Below are 17,471 nucleotides of genomic sequence, written 5' to 3'. Positions count from 1 at the left end.
TGAGTTACACACGTTACTCACATTAAATACATGTTAGATCCATGTCACACATGTCACATGTCATATACATGTTACATGTATGTTCCAAACCGTACAAGTTACATCCATGTTACACACGTTACACACATTACATACATGTTAAATATATGTTACACAGTTACACACCTGTAATGCACATGTTACAAGCAGTAAATGTTACACACATCACATAATTGTTAAATACACGTTACATGTATGTTACACACTTCCCATGTTAAATACATGTGACACACATGTTACACACATGTTAGATACATGTTACACACTTTACACGTTACATATGAGTTACACACGTTACTCACATTAAATACATGTTAGATCCATGTCACACATGTCACATGTCATATACATGTTACATGTATGTTCCAAACCGTACAAGTTACATCCATGTTACACACGTTACACACATTACATACATGTTAAATATATGTTACACAGTTACACACCTGTAATGCACATGTTACAAGCAGTAAATGTTACACACATCACATAATTGTTAAATACACGTTACATGTATGTTACACACTTCCCATGTTAAATACATGTGACACACATGTTACACACATGTTAGATACATGTTACACACTTTACACGTTACATATGAGTTACACACGTTACTCACATTAAATACATGTTAGATCCATGTCACACATGTCACATGTCATATACATGTTACATGTATGTTCCAAACCGTACAAGTTACATCCATGTTACACACGTTACACACATTACATACATGTTAAATATATGTTACACAGTTACACACCTGTAATGCACATGTTACAAGCAGTAAATGTTACACACATCACATAATTGTTAAATACACGTTACATGTATGTTACACACTTCCCATGTTAAATACATGTGACACACATGTTACACACATGTTAGATACATGTTACACACTGTACATGTTACACTTGTGTTACACACATAGCACACAAATTACATCTGTGTAAAATGCATGTTACACATCTGAAATACATGTTAAACACATGTTAGATGTGACACATATGTAATGCACCTGTTACAAGCTGTAAATCTTCCACGCGTCACACACATTACATACACGTTTCATCCATGTTACATCTATGTTACACACGTTACAACCATGTTATGAACTGTACATGTTGCATGTTAAATACATGTGACACCCTGTGTCCAGGTGAAGTGTGACCACTACTGGCCGTTTGATCAGGACCCTCTGTACTACGGAGACTTGATCGTCCAGATGCTGTCAGAGTCTGTTCTTCCTGAGTGGACTATACGAGAGTTCAACATCTGCAGTGTACGTAAAATGATCAAGTGGTGTTTGACTCTTTAATATCAGTTTCCTCTGATGTGTTGGCTGCTTCTTTATATCACTATTTATTATAGAACAAATACTGAAGCTGAACGACCAGAAGTCTTGTGTAATTGTTTTACAACCGTAATAGTTATCACCTAATTAAATGGACTTATAGTGTTAAAGCAAACGTAAACTTGTAAAAGTACTTGTTCATACAGCAGCTGAAAGGTAAAGTCGCTGGACGTGTCTGAGACATGTTTAGAAAATAAACCAGAATAAATGTCCTGTTTCATCAGATCCCTCATGCACTCAGCAACAGTAAAGCCGCCACAACATCACGTGTCCTTTAGTTTTGACTGTGTGGAAATGTTCCTTTAATATCAAATTTAAAAGTATTTCATAAAAAGAAGTTAAGACCCCATGTTGTGTTATGACAGTTTCGTGTCATAATGCTGTGTCTCTGTGCAGGAGGAGCAGCTGCGCTTCACTCGGCTGGTCCGTCAGTTTCACTACACAGTGTGGCCCGATCACGGAGTCCCAGACACCACTCAGTCCCTCATCCAGTTTGTCCGGACCGTCCGGGACTATGTCAACAGAAGTCCTGGATCTGGACCCACCGTGGTCCACTGCAGGTACATGACAAGGACACCATCATGAACTCCACTTTTTAGAGTCAGTAAATAACATCAAGATTCCTTTATTAAACTTTCTATTGATCCTGGTAACATTTAAAAGTGTTTATTACAGAAGTGATTTTACTTTTTCAAATTCATAGTAGACGTTATCTCATTGCACTTTTCTTATAATTTTATTTACAGAGACCCAACAATACCGTAATTCTGTCCACTAGACCCTAAAACATGTTAAAATCTTCACACATTCACCCCCTCCAAACCCCCATCGCCTCAAACAGAATGACCTGAAAAACACATGAGAGACACAAAGTGGAGCTCAACAAAACCTCTGAGATAACCAGTGGTGGACGAAGTACTCAGGTCCTTTACTTGAGTAAAAGTACTGCATTGAAAATGTTACTTAAATAAAAGTATTTAATCAGGAAAATTTACCTAAAATAGTAAAGTACTTAATGCAGAATGAAAATGTCCGTTGTGACTGTTATACTGATATATATTTTATCATTAGATTATTATTACTCATGCATTCATGTAGTTGGTTGAGTGTGAACTATTTTGTATCAGACTGCAGTTAATGATTATTTTTATTATGGATTAATCTGCTGATTATTTTCTCCATTAATCGACTGTAAAACTTCTGAAAATAGTGAGAAATGGTGTCACAGTTACCCAGAGCCCAAAGTGACACCTTCTCAATGCTTGTTCTCTCAATTTAAACCTCAAAACTAAAATAATCAAAATGAAAAGCAGCAAATCTTGAAAAAATGACTTCAACGATTATGAAAATAGTTGCCAATTAAATTAAATTACATCAACTAATGTACCAGCTGTACTTGTATAAACTGTTGGAGTTTAATTTATTACTAATAAATAAACTCTTCATGTGTTCTGTGTGTAAAAATCTGACTTTGTAAAGTAACTGAAGCTGTCAGATAAATGTAGTGAAGTAAAAAGTACAAGATCTCCCTGTGAGATGGAGCAGAAGGAGAAAGTGGCATGAAAAGAAAACTCCACTCTAGTACAAATACCTCTAATTTTTACTTAAGGACAGTATTTGAGTAAATGTCCACCACTGGAGATAACTGAGCTGAGGTTGTGGTGTTATCGGGAGAAGCTGCTCATGAGACAGAATCCTGCTCATTACTTGTATTTGTTAAAGCGAGTGGTTTTTAACTGGAGTTTGGTGTGTGTGTACGTCAGTGCTGGTGTGGGCCGTACAGGGACCTTCATCGTTCTGGATCGAGTGCTGCAGCAGCTGGACACCAAGGACACGCTGGACATCTACGGCTCCGTCTTTGACTTGCGACTCCACCGATCACACATGGTGCAAACTGAGGTAGGAAGACACTGACAGCAGGGAATTATGGGGATTTTCACATGAGTTTACATCTGTTTTTGCAGTGATACAAGGGGCCAAACTCAAAGCTCTGTAATCTACAGTATGATCTGGTGCAGAGATGTTGAAAAAATGAGCTATCATCAGTTTTTCTTTTCTCACATCCTGTTGACACTATATTTAATGGAATCATTTACACTGTTCCATCATAGCTGGATTCAGCGGTCATTGTCGGGCCCCTATCATGGTATTTCAATAAACACCACTTTATTTAGGAACATGTACCATGTGAGCACAGGCCCCCTCTGACACACCGAGGTCCAACACTAACACTGCAGGGCCCGCCTCAGCTGATGTTGTAATTTAGTGGTTCAAGTTCTTGTGCAATTCATGAAACGACCGAAACCCACAAGGCACCTGGTTAATCTGGGCCTGTTGGGGCCCTTGGAAGTCTAGAACGGTGTGACTCAACCGTGTTGCAATGACCACAAGCGATTACTGTGCTGACTAATGTGTGTTTGGAAGGCGTCAGTCCATGAGATGTTACAGTAGCCTGTGTATAAGATGGCACAGCTGAAATATATCAGTGAATTTAGATATTTTAATCATCTTTAAATGATGATTCATTCAGTGTGTCATACTTTGTTTTCACGCCAACAGGATCAGTCAGGATCTATTGATAATTAATGTTCTGTGTTCTTCTACACATCCAAAAAGCCACACACACAGTCCAGGTTCATACAATTAAACTGTAAAGCAGCCGTCCTCCTGATCAGTCCTGAGCTCCATCAGAGCGTCTAAATGATTTTAGAGGCTAAAAGCTGAATTCTGTTTCCTGTTCCTCTGAGTTCCTCTGTCCTGTCATGTCAACGTTAAAACTCGTTTTTTTTGTTTTGCTGCTTAAATGCTCCACGATATTTGCTGTGACGTTACTGCACATTTAAAATGACTTAAAGCAGCCTCTTTAATCATGAAAGTAAAAGAAAACACTCATACATCAATAAAACACACAATAAAGAGAGAGAGATGTGACCCACGACGGTTCATCATAGTTCCTGATAATGCAGCGCATTGAGGAGACGGCGTCTGTCTGTTAACAGACTCCAGTCTGTAGTACAGTTCAGTCACATAACCATGACTTCAAAGTCCAACCCTTTTGAACCATGCGTCTGGCGCACTGACCCTTTTTTTCTGCTGTTTAACTACAAAAATTGCGCCATGTGCTTCAAGCCGTGCACTCAGATCGTTAAAATAGGGCTCTCTGTGTAAAGCTTGATTTTTACTTCTGCGTCAAATCTGCACCGTACCCTACATCGCAGCCTGACGTGCACCTCCTCAAAAATGTAACTACACGTCGCAGTCGATAACATTAGACGCTATAATGCTACGCCAACTAGCGTTTTGCCGGTGTAAATGCAGGACAACGCAGACACCAATGCACAAGTAACCAATGCAGGGCTACGTACGTAGCTTACTCCGTTGGCTACAGCGTACACTCGAAGTATAAATCAGGCTTAAATGTGACGTTTCTGTGTTCTCCTCTCTGTGTTTTCTCCACCTCTGTGTTATTGTGACGTGGTTTCTCCTCTCTGTGTTTTCTCCACCTCTGTGTTATTGTGACGTGGTTTCTCCTCTCTGTGTTTTCTCCACCTCTGTGTTATTGTGACGTGGTTTCTCCTCTCTGTGTTTTCTCCACCTCTGTGTTATTGTGACGTGGTTTCTCCTCTCTGTGTTTTCTCCACCTCTGTGTTATTGTGACGTGGTTTCTCCTCTCTGTGTTTTCTCCACCTCTGTGTTATTGTGACGTGGTTTCTCCTCTCTGTGTTTTCTCCACCTCGGTGTTATTGTGACGTGGTTTCACCTCTCTGCGTTTACTCCACCTCGGTGTTATTGTGACGTAGTTTCTCCTCTCTGTGTTTTCTCCACCTCTGTGTTATTGTGACGTGGTTTCTCCTTTCTGTGTTTTCTCCACCTTGGTGTTATTGTGACGTGGTTTCTCCTCTCTGTGTTTACTCCACCTTTGTGTTATTGTGACGTGGTTTCTCCTCTCTGTGTTTTCTCCACCTCGGTGTTATTGTGACGTGGTTTCTCCTCTCTGTGTTTTCTCCACCTTTGTGTTATTGTGACGTGGTTTCACCTCTCTGTGTTTTCTCCACCTCGGTGTTATTGTGACGTGGTTTCTCCTCTCTGTGTTTACTCCACCTTTGTGTTATTGTGACGTGGTTTCTCCTCTCTGTGTTTACTCCACCTTTGTGTTATTGTGACGTGGTTTCACCTCTCTGTGTTTACTCCACCTTTGTGTTATTGTGACGTGGTTTCTCCTTTCTGCGTTTTCTCCACCTCGGTCCACCTCGGTGTTATTGTGATGTGGTTTCTCCTCTCTGTGTTTACTCCACCTCGGTGTTATTGTGACGTGGTTTCTCCTCTCTGTGTTTTCTCCACCTCGGGTCCACCTTGGTGATATTTTGACGTGGTTCCTCTCTGTGTTTTCTCCACCTCGGTGTTATTGTGACGTGGTTTCTCCTCTCTGTGTTTTCTCCACCTCTGTGTTATTGTGAAGTGGTTTCTCCTCTCTGTGTTTTCTCCACCTCGGTGTTATTGTGACGTGGTTTCTCCTCTCTGTGTTTTCTCCACCTCTGTGTTATTGTGACGTGGTTTCTCCTCTCTGTGTTTTCTCCACCTCGGTCCACCTTGGTGTTATTGTGACGTGGTTTCTCCTCTCTGCGTTTTCTCCCCCTCTGTGTTATTGTGACGTGGTTTCTCCTCTCTGTGTTTTCTCCACCTTGGTGTTATTGTGACGTGGTTTCTCCTCTCTGTGTTTTCTCCACCTCGGTGTTATTGTGACGTGGTTTCTCCTCTCTGTGTTTTCTCCACCTCTGTGTCCTCTCTGTGTTTACTCCACCTCGGTGTTATTGTGACGTGGTTTCTCCTCTCTGTGTTTTCTCCACCTCTGTGTCCTCTCTGTGTTTTCTCCACCTCTGTGTTATTGTGACGTGGTTTCTCCTCTCTGTGTTTTCTCCACCTCGGTGTTATTGTGACGTGGTTTCTCCTCTCTGCGTTTACTCCACCTTTGTGTTATTGTGACGTGGTTTCACCTCTCTGTGTTTACTCCACCTTTGTGTTATTGTGACGTAGTTTCTCCTCTCTGCGTTTTCTCCACCTCGGTCCACCTCGGTGTTAATATGACGTGGTTTCTCCTCTCTGTGTTTACTCCACCTTTGTGTTATTGTGACGTGGTTTCTCCTCTCTGTGTTTTCTCCACCTTGGTGTTATTGTGACGTAGTTTCTCCTCTCTGTGTTTTCTCCACCTCTGTGTTAATGTGACGTGGTTTCTCCTCTCTGCGTTTTCTCCACCTCTGTGTTATTGTGACGTGGTTTCTCCTCTCTGCGTTTTCTCCACCTCTGTGTTATTGTGACGTGGTTTCTCCTCTCTGCGTTTTCTCCACCTCTGTGTTATTGTGACGTAGTTTCTCCTCTCTGTGTTTTCTCCACCTCTGTGTTATTGTGACGTGGTTTCTCCTCTCTGCGTTTTCTCCACCTCTGTGTTATTGTGACGTAGTTTCTCCTCTCTGCATTTTCTCCACCTCGGTGTTAATGTGACGTGGTTTCTCCTCTCTGCGTTTTCTCCACCTCTGTGTTATTGTGACGTGGTTTCTCCTCTGTGTGTTTTCTCCACCTTGGTGTTATTGTGACGTAGTTTCTCCTCTCTGTGTTTTCTCCACCTCGGTGTTATTGTGACGTGGTTTCTCCTCTCTGCGTTTTCTCCACCTCGGTGTTATTGTGACGTGGTTTCTCCTCTCTGCGTTTTCTCCACCTCGGTGTTAATGTGACGTGGTTTCTCCTCTCTGTGTTTACTCCACCTTTGTGTTATTGTGACGTGGTTTCTCCTCTCTGCGTGTTCTCCACCTCTGTGTTATTGTGACGTGGTTTCTCCTCTGTGTGTTTTCTCCACCTCTGTGTTATTGTGACGTGGTTTCTCCTCTGTGTGTTTTCTCCACCTTGGTGTTATTGTGACGTAGTTTCTCCTCTCTGTGTTTTCTCCACCTCTGTGTTAATGTGACGTGGTTTCTCCTCTCTGCGTTTTCTCCACCTTGGTGTTATTGTGACGTGGTTTCTCCTCTGTGTGTTTTCTCCACCTTGGTGTTATTGTGACGTGGTTTCTCCTCTCTGCGTTTTCTCCACCTCGGTGTTATTGTGACGTAGTTTCTCCTCTCTGCGTTTTCTCCACCTCGGTGTTATTGTGACGTGGTTTCTCCTCTCGGTGTTTTCTCCACCTCTGTGTTATTGTGACGTAGTTTCTCCTCTCTGTGTTTTCTCCACCTCTGTGTTAATGTGACGTGGTTTCTCCTCTCTGCGTTTTCTCCACCTTTGTGTTATTGTGACGTGGTTTCTCCTCTTTGCGTTTTCTCCACCTCGGTGTTAATGTGACGTGGTTTCTCCTCTCTGTGTTTTCTCCACCTCTGTGTTAATGTGACGTGGTTTCTCCTCTCTGCGTTTTCTCCACCTTTGTGTTATTGTGACGTGGTTTCTCCTCTCTGCGTTTTCTCCACCTCGGTGTTAATGTGACGTGGTTTCTCCTCTCTGCGTTTTCTCCACCTTTGTGTTATTGTGACGTGGTTTCTCCTCTCTGCGTTTTCTCCACCTCGGTGTTAATGTGACGTGGTTTCTCCTCTCTCCTCAGTGTCAGTATGCGTACCTCCATCAGTGTGTTCGTGATGTTTTGAGAGCCAGGAAGCTCCGCAGTGAGCAGGAGAACCTCCTCTATCCTGTCTATGAAAATGTGAACTACAACTCCCAAAGAGGTGAGTGATCATCAAAGCTGCAGCTCATTGATGAGGACATACATCAGCTCACTTAGAGACATTAGTTACAATAACTGCTCATCAAATTAATTTATATTTATATATTGATCCTTTTCCCACAGAGATGCTGTGCGCCAGACGTTAAAGATTGTATGTGACTACTGAGCGATATGTTGAGCACTACAGGGAAACATGGCAATTCTATTTTTTTATTACATTATTAATGTGTATAGAATGTTTATAGAAAAAACTTTATTACTAACAACTATTATTTATGTAACATACAGGATTAATGACAACAGAACTGTACATATACTTCCATCCTATCTGTGTGTATTTGTATATATTTTATCAAACATTTCTATAATGGATGCTTTTTAAATTGTGTGTTTGTGTTTTATAAGCTATAATATTTGCACATTACAGTTAAACAAATCATACAAACCAAAGTCTTTCATATGTTTTTCCAAACTCTGTGTGATGCTGAAGGATTTTAGTTTCCAGTATGTTTTCCTTTATGTTTCTGTCAAGACAAACTGCATCATGTTGCCAACAATAGTGAGACTCTGTCGTGGTTCACAATGAATGGATGGATTACTGAACGGGCCCCTACATGGCACCAGGGGCCCCGAGGCGTCAAGTATGAGTGGACTGTTATAAACTTCACAGAGCTCAGTCCTGCATTAAACGTTAGTGTAGTTTCAAACTGCATCCTCCACACTGAACATGATCACCTTCATGAAGGAGGATTTATTACTAGACTGCTGGACTGTTTTAGTTTGATGGTTCCTGAGTAGTGTCTGCAGGCGTCCTCTCAAGCCTTAGCCCTGAGTAGTGTCTGCAGGCGTCCTCTCAAGCCTTAGCCCTGAGTAGTGTCTGCAGGCGTCCTCTCAAGCCTTAGCCCTGAGTAGTGTCTGCAGGCGTCCTCTCAAGCCTTAGCCCTGAGTAGTGTCTGCAGGCGTCCTCTCTGGCGGTTACCCTGAGTAGTGTCTGCAGGCGTTCTCTCAAGCCTTAGCCCTGAGTAGTGTCTGCAGGCGTCCTCTCTGGCCAAAGCCCTGAGTAATGTCTGCAGGCATCATTCATTTAAACAGATATGACAACATGTCCTGTTTTGACCATGTCCTGCAGGAAGTTGTTTCTTTATAACTGTGCATTTTTGGATTATCAAATGTGTTTAATAACTTTTGATCATTAGTGACTATAGAGTCTGTGTGCACAAATTGGTGTAGATCGGACTCTCTGTTTAGGAGGAGTTAAAAAAATGCCTTCGGGCTTGGACCCCTAAAAACAACTCTGTTCTGCTCATTAACCTATATCTGGATGTTGGCAGCTGGACAATCAGAGGACACTTTAAAATAGATATTACTGAGTAAATTTACCTCAAACTATAAAAATGAGAGGGACAAAAATAACTTTCAGAAAATTTTCCCGCCTGGAAACAACATTCTTGAGTTTAGTTAACCTGCACAATGTTACAGGGAATTCTGTGAATGTACCGAGGGGCCAGTTGTTTAGTAATCCATCCAGTCATAATGTTTTCACTGTGCAAATAAAAGCTTAAAGCTCCTGAAAAATTGGTTTCAAACTTGGAGAAATGTCTCTAACACCAAATGTTCATGAGGATATACAGTAAGCAAAAATCACAGCTGAAGTTTGGAAAAAACATCCATAGGTTTTATTTATTAAGAGTTTCAAAACTCACAGGTGATTTTTGATCAGAAGAGATAAAATATTAGCACAGACTGAAATATCTCTTGTGAAATAACTCAAAAGATGTGTAGAACTCAGTCACACATGAGAGGCTGATTAAGAAAATGTGTTTTCAGGGCTTTAAATTTGCATCTTGTATCAGTGAAATATGTTTTTAATCCTAAATGTGTGAAAGATATCATCTGAGCATTATGTTTTACCACGACCTGAACTGTTCTTCATGGTGTTAGAGCATACTGTATGTGAGAACAGTTAATTAAACACAACAGAGAATGTAGAAATATTATGACTATTCATGCATTATCGATGCCTACCTGCTCCAACACGACTGTAAACTCACTGTGATGGAATCCTTCATGTCAATAATCAGATTTATGCCTCTGTGAGCGTTCAATCTTTGGCTCCGTGTGCATTACTCTGTGTATGACGCATATTTGTGGGTGTTTGAATAAAACAAGTAATTATGTATTTTTTCAGATGAATTTCTGTTAGTCATTCATTAAGCCTCCGCTGGGAGAGGCCCCGGCTATCCCAAACCACACGGGCCCCACGCATGCGCACTGCCGCGGGGCTTCACCACATTGGAGGCTGCCTGGAAGTCTCGGAAGTTTAGCCAAGTTGCAGTGATTTAGCCCGACAGGCTAGCAGCGGAAAACACGGTCCGACCGCAGCAAACTTGGTTTTCGGCGTGAAAAAAGTGCGTTTGGACGGAACCTCGCACCCCGCAGTGAACCCCCGAGGACCACCCATGGATCTAAACCTCTTTTCACCGCTTCATCTGCGCGAACACGAGCGTTAGACACATTTGAAAGAAGTTGTGATTGTTTTTTTTTTGGCGCTCTGGCAGCAGCAGAGGAAAGATGGAGGCTCTGCTGGTGTAGCTAGCAGCGGGCTAACGCTAGCTGGCTTGTTGGTTCACTGGCCAGCGTCGTTTTTTTTTTTTAGGGACAAATTCAAAGCTGCTTCACCAAACTGTGTGTGAATGTCCGGGAAGTGTGGACGCTGTAATTCATCACGCTAACTCTGCCTCGTGAGTATGACTCTGTTTTTATTTAACGTTGCATTTAAAGAGGGACGGGCTAGCAAGCGGAATGCGTTGGTGTGTTCGCCGAACTGTAAGTTAGCCTCGGAGCTAATTAGGTAGCTGAAATCTGTGTTAGCTTATTCAACCAGCAAGAGAGGTCAGTTTAGCTTTGTGCTAACCAGCTGCCATTACACTACCATCACACCACACCGAGAGAAAGCAGTTAGTCAGTCCAGGGATTCAGACTGGAGCTGCTGCTGCTAACTAACTTGTACAAACTTGTAAAACTTAGTTAGCAGCACTTAGTTTTTAATCCGGCGGCTGCTCGTTGGTGTGAGTCGGTAAACACCCAAACAGGGTTCACTGTTACTCTGGAGCTTTAATAGAAAGTGATAGTGAAGATTAGTTGGACTGGATTTAAACACTGTCTCATTAAACTTGAGTAGATAAAGGTGAGTAACGTGTTAATACAGCAGACCAGCAGCTGACCTGAAGGATTGTTTACATTAAATAGTACATATGTGCTAATTATTTAGTTTAATAACATGTAAAAGACTGAACAATTAATCGAAATCGCTATATTTCTTTCTGCAAATTTCAAATCGCAAGAGGTGAAATATTTGTTAAAGGTAAAATATTAATTAAACTTTTTTGCAGTGGGTTTGAAACTGTCCCCAAGACAATTTTATTTTTTTTTTACTGTCCCTCCCTCCAAAAGTTATGTTATTCTGTTCTGTTGTTTATTAGATACATCTAAAAAAAAAAAAAAAACTAAACAAATGTCATTGCAGTTCATTCAATTTATGAGAAATAAAAAGGTAATAATAAACAATTTACTTTGAAAACATAATATACTAACAGACTGCTGCCAACTAACTGGTACAAACTTAGTTAACAAGTAGACTAAATTAGTTATCGTTAATGGTTTGACTGGATTTAAACACTCCCATTAAACTTAATTAGTTAAAGGTATATAGAGCAGAAGTGCAGCTGAACTAAAGATGTTTAAATTAAGTAGTACATGTGTGCTAATAATTTAGTTTTATTAACATGTAATGGACTGAACAATTCATCCAAAACGTCTCGAAATTGCAGTTTGACTTACTGCAATTTTCAAATGTTAAGAGGTGCAATATTTGTTAAAGGCAAAATATTAATTTAAATCATAGGACTCAACCTCAAATTTTTTTTGCAGTGGGTTTGAAACTCACTGACCCAAAGACAATTTTTACTGACCCTCCCTCCAAAAGTTGTAATTTATTAGTGTTACAACAAAACTAAAGACTATGTTATGTTACTCTGTTAACATGTTTAATTGTTAACTGGATGTAAAAAAAAAAAAAAAATCTATACATAGATGTAATCGCAGTTCATTAAATTTATGAAAAATAAAAAGGTAATAAGCAATTTACTTTTAAAACAAAACATACTATGAGACTGCTGCTAACTAACTTGTACAAACTTAGTTAACAAGTCGACAAAGTTGATAGTTTGACTGGACTTAAACACTGTCCCACTGTCTCTCATTAAACGTGATAAGTTTAAGCTACATATTCTGCAAACCTACAGCTGACCTACAGGCTATTTTCATTGTTGAGTACGTATGTATGTTCATTTTTCTGTTAATACTTTAGTTTAATGCATGTAAAGAGTAATGACACTCAGCAATCAGAATAAGAATAATTGTTAAAGTTGCTCACTTTGCAAATCAAGATATTAAGGAATAGAAATAATAGAAAGTAGGTAAATAGAAAATATAACACAATATACAAAAATCTAATGACAGTGGAAGACAACGCTGCGCAGATTTTTCAGTCTCTCTGAAGTCTGGTCGTAGTTTAGCTTTCATGACGGCGCAGAGGGAAACTTGATTGAAGAAAATAACCTTATAGTGAACGCAGGGTGAGTTAACATTTAGTTTTGGTTTGTCTCTCTGACTTGCTAACAGTGTGTAAACTGAAGCTCTCGGTGTTGCATAAACCCCATGTACTTTAATATCCACTTCTTTTAATAAAAGCATCTACACATGACAACTAATAACTAACAGCTGTGAGAGGACGTCCAGGACCGATGAGAGGTGGTTTGATGTCAGTACATTCAGAAATGAGCAAACTGTTGAAATTACAATGCTGCACAGCGCATAAATAATTATTAAATTAAATACATACTTTTCTTAACTTTTCTTTACAATCTCTCTGGTGTGAAATGTTTAAAGGTGGACTCTATCTAGACTGGCAGTCGTCTGAGATTTTTATATCGAAAAACAATTGATTGAAATGGATCGTATTGACCTTTTCAGACTAACTCCTCCTACAATAACAGGAGCGTTGCCTGTTCGTCACCTTTTATAGTTTTCTGGTGATCAAACTGAATCAGCTCTCCCAACAGACCTGGGAGAAATCCAGGCTTTGACTCTGAGCTGCTGAAGGAAACAACCGTGAAACTAACTTCACCTGGTTTCTAAACTCTTTTCTGTCGGACGAGTCGAGGCGGAGCTGTGGTCGCACTCGTTATGTTCTACGTGTCGGAGCTTCAGTACCGAGCAAAACGAGTACTGACCGTTTTTCAGAATTCTGGTATCGATATGGTGGCGAATAGGGCCGAACGATTAATTGCATTTGCGATATTATCGCGATATGATAAAACAAGTTTTCTAATCGCGCTCTGGTCACATGACACGCGAGAGTAAAGCAGTCTGCAGACGAAGCATCAACTTTCGCACGTCACGCTGTACCTTGACTTATTGTTGTACAACGGCCTTAAGCTTGACAGAAGCTGACACGACAGAAACTTAAGTGTCACACAGGAAATGAAAGTAGCGCCCTCCACCCGCGGGTAACTGGGTGGTGTTGGTGGTTGAAATTGTCGAGCCATCCGCCGCTTTGGCGGACAGGAAAAATGCACAACAGACACGTGTAATAAGGTAAGCGTACTGCTGCGATCGGCGCCTGCGTCACACACACGGCCACCAGTCAGCTCAGGAAATAGCTGTGAAACAGCGTTTCAAACCAAACTCGCAAGTCCTACAGAGGCCCGGTCTGTTCTGAGTTACAGCCAGCGTGCTGCTGACCAGCATCGGAGGCTGAGGGGGAACTCCGGTGTTGTCGGAGAATTACAGCTAAAATACAGTTCACACTGGTAAACTGTGTTTTTCTTGTGGTCTGTAGGCCGACCTGATGATGATGATGTTATATTATTTAATGCCATGACTTGACTCTCAAATTATCTTTCTCATATTATTATAATTTGATATTTCTTCTCCACCATTGCTCATAATAATAATTAATGCAATTAAAGCATCACCTAATTTCATCATAACACGGGCCTGGCCTACAAGAAAGAACAGTGTGTGTTTAATCTGTTGGACAGACTATACATCGATTTATTGCTTGTCTGTTTTGAATAATACAGACGGTAAAGAGCTTAAAAATTAATCGCACATTAAATTGCAATATTGGTTAAAAAAGAAAAATCGCAATTAGATTATTTTCCAAAACCGTTCAGCCCTAGTACCGAATAGTGGGGGGGGCTTAGCAAAGGGTTAATTTATAAATAATAAATATAATAATAAATACAAATATTTGTGAGTTCCAGTTTCTGAAATGTGAATATTTCCTAGGTCATTTTAAACTGAATCTCTTTGTATTTTAAACTGTTGGTCTGATCAAACGAGACATGTTGGATTCCACGTCAACAGTGAATTGAGAAACCAATCGTGAAATTAATCTATAATGAAAATCATTGTTACTTGCAGCCCTCTGACAATACATATAAACACAAACGTTAACTAACAGCCAATCACATTATCTAAATATAATTATAAAGTGAAGGTCCCACATGGTGACGTAGCCAGGGTCCGAAATTAATACTTTTTGGCTCACCTGCCACGGGGACTGGTAGATGAAAAAATCCACCAGCCAAGCATATTTTTTACCGGCCAAATCACATATACATTAATTTCAGTACATTTAATTGATATGGTATTTTTAATGAATAAGTGTACATAGAAGTCAAAACAGAGCAACAAATAGTAAGACATGGAAGAGGTGGAACTAGCGCTCATAACAGTACATTTGAAGGTTTTGTAAAACTATCAGAACTTAAACCTCATAGTCATCCGACGACTCACTCTCTACCGCAATTACACTTTTTGCATGGTCCATGAATTCTGGCCTCCTACTCCTAACAGAGTTTTGGTGCCACAGCATCACAGCTTTGCTTGGATCATACTCCCTGATCTCTGGAGAGGACAGCGGGACCATAAGGAGATCTGACAATGTATCAGACTAAAAAAAAACAGCCAGGACAGGACGTGAAAACAGGACATGTCCTGGGAAAACAGGACTGATGGTCACCCTATCATAGCTTCATATAAAATGTTAGTCTAGCAAACAAGTTTCACTTACTCGCACATCCACTCGAAGTCAGAAAGTGGCCTGGCCTTCTTGCCAATGGCATGTACAGTCCTAAACAGTAGCTTCATCTTGTTGCTGGTCTGCTCTCACATTGCCATTAGCGCTGTCACAGAAGTTTTCGAGAGTAGAGGCTCAGATTGAGCCAGAGACACAGACACGCAGGCAGTGTGACACTTACTGTGTTCATGGTCACGAATGTTCTCAAGTTTCATCGTTTTATTTCCGATGACAAATGAGTTGTTTCTGTTTTTATCTTTAGCATACTGGCGACACACAGAACAGCTCATCACGACCGCGTCAGAATCATATTGTAGCCAGCCTCTTGAAACTCCGTTCTCTCCAAACCTCCATTTCTCACAAAACTTTCTTTTTTTATGTAATTCGTCGCCCTTTTCGTCTGTGGGTTTTCGTTTTAAAGGTTGGCTCACTCCTGGTAAATGTCGCCACATAACAGCTAATGAGCGGCAGCTAGCTGCAGATCGGTGACTTTGCAGTTCGTACCGCGCTCTCTCCTTTCCACAAGCACTCACGTGGCCGACGTTGCTATGCAACCATGAACAGAGGCGCCCTTGGAAAAACGGGCGGCCTGGCGCGTCTCAGTGAATGTCGTGATATTACTGATCATGGAAAGATTTTGCAGCGGTGCTGATGAATACATTGTAGGGAAAACACTGATTATTACATTACTATTTTGGTATGAACATTCACCCGCCAGTGTGGCGGATAGCCTTTTGAAATTTACTCGCCAAACATAAAATCTACCCGCATTTGGCGCTTGGCGGGTGTTAATTTCAGACCCTGGACGTAGCGCACAGACGAGACAGCGAGCCGTGTTTAAAAGACTAACATCACTTAGAAACAGCATGTGGAAGCTGTGACATTATGTACGTTGATTAATCGATTATTAAAACAATCAATGTTGCAATAATAGTAATGCAATAAAAAATCCACAGGCGCTAAGTTTCAGTAGTTAAATGGACAGACGACAGACAGACGGGCAGACAGATGACAGACAGACGGGCAGACAGACAGAGGACAGACAGACGGGCAGACGGGCAGACAGATGACGGGCAGACAGACAGAGGACAGACAGACAGACGGGCAGACAGATGACGGGCAGACAGATGACGGGCAGACAGATGACGGGCAGACAGATGACAGGCAGACGGGCAGACAGATGACGGGCAGACAGATGACAGGCAGACGGGCAGACAGGCAGACGGGCAGACAGATGACGGGCAGACAGATGACAGACAGACGGGCAGACAGATGACGGGCAGACAGATGACGGGCAGACAGATGACGGGCAGACAGATGACGGGCAGACAGATGACAGGCAGACGGGCAGACAGACAGATGACAGGCAGACGGGCAGACAGACAGATGACAGGCAGACGGGCAGACAGACAGAGGACAGACGGGCAGACAGATGACAGGCAGACGGGCAGACAGATGACGGGCTGACAGGCAGACGGGCAGACAGATGACGGGCAGACAGATGACGGGCAGACGGGCAGACAGATGACAGGCAGACGGGCAGACAGATGACAGGCAGACGGGCAGACAGATGACAGGCAGACGGGCAGACAGATGACAGGCAGACGGGCAGACAGATGACAGGCAGACGGGCAGACAGATGACGGGCAGACGGGCAGACAGATGACAGGCGGGCAGACAGATGACAGACAGATGACAGACAGGCGGGCAGACAGATGACAGACAGATGACAGACAGATGACAGACAGATGACAGACAGGCGGGCAGACAGATGACAGACAGGCGGGCAGACAGATGACAGACAGGCGGGCAGACAGATGACAGACAGGCGGGCAGACAGATGACAGACAGGCGGGCAGACAGACGACGGGCAGACAGATGACAGACAGACAGATGACAGGCGGGCAGACAGACGACGGGCAGACAGATGACAGACAGACGGGCAGACAGATGACAGGCAGACGGGCAGACAGATGACGGGCAGACGGGCAGACAGACAGAGGACAGACAGACGGGCAGACGGGCAGACAGATGACGGGCAGACAGACAGAGGACAGACAGACAGACGGGCAGACGGGCAGACAGATGACGGGCAGACAGATGACAGACAGACGGGCAGACAGACGACAGACAGACGGGCAGACAGACAGAGGACAGACAGACGGGCAGACGGGCAGACAGATGACGGGCAGACAGACAGAGGACAGACAGACAGACGGGCAGAC

The 17,471-nt window shown here is 42.2% G+C and overlaps 2 protein-coding genes across 2 annotated transcripts in view; both read left to right on the top strand.

The window, feature by feature from the left end:
- The window catches only part of LOC123961519 (receptor-type tyrosine-protein phosphatase beta-like), a 59,685-nt gene extending 49,399 nt beyond the window's left edge, over positions 1 to 10,286 (top strand). Inside the window, exons 25-29 of the mRNA XM_046036988.1 lie at positions 1,205 to 1,327; positions 1,796 to 1,959; positions 3,163 to 3,298; positions 7,980 to 8,100; positions 8,223 to 10,286. Coding sequence (XP_045892944.1) covers positions 1,205 to 1,327; positions 1,796 to 1,959; positions 3,163 to 3,298; positions 7,980 to 8,100; positions 8,223 to 8,245 — 567 coding nt within the window. The 3' untranslated portion in view covers positions 8,246 to 10,286. The remainder of the gene's footprint in view (positions 1 to 1,204; positions 1,328 to 1,795; positions 1,960 to 3,162; positions 3,299 to 7,979; positions 8,101 to 8,222) is intronic.
- A 79-nt stretch (positions 10,287 to 10,365) lies between these two features.
- Positions 10,366 to 17,471, top strand: part of LOC123961517 (fibroblast growth factor receptor substrate 2-like) — a 16,093-nt gene continuing 8,987 nt past the window's right edge. Inside the window, exon 1 of the mRNA XM_046036987.1 lies at positions 10,366 to 10,840. The gene's annotated coding sequence lies outside the window, so the exon portion shown is untranslated. The remainder of the gene's footprint in view (positions 10,841 to 17,471) is intronic.

The sequence above is a fragment of the Micropterus dolomieu genome, linkage group LG22 (assembly GCF_021292245.1).
Source record: "Micropterus dolomieu isolate WLL.071019.BEF.003 ecotype Adirondacks linkage group LG22, ASM2129224v1, whole genome shotgun sequence".
NCBI lineage: Eukaryota > Metazoa > Chordata > Actinopteri > Centrarchiformes > Centrarchidae > Micropterus > Micropterus dolomieu.
Note: the sequence above shows the minus strand (reverse complement) of the source record. Positions and strands in the feature narration are given on the sequence as shown.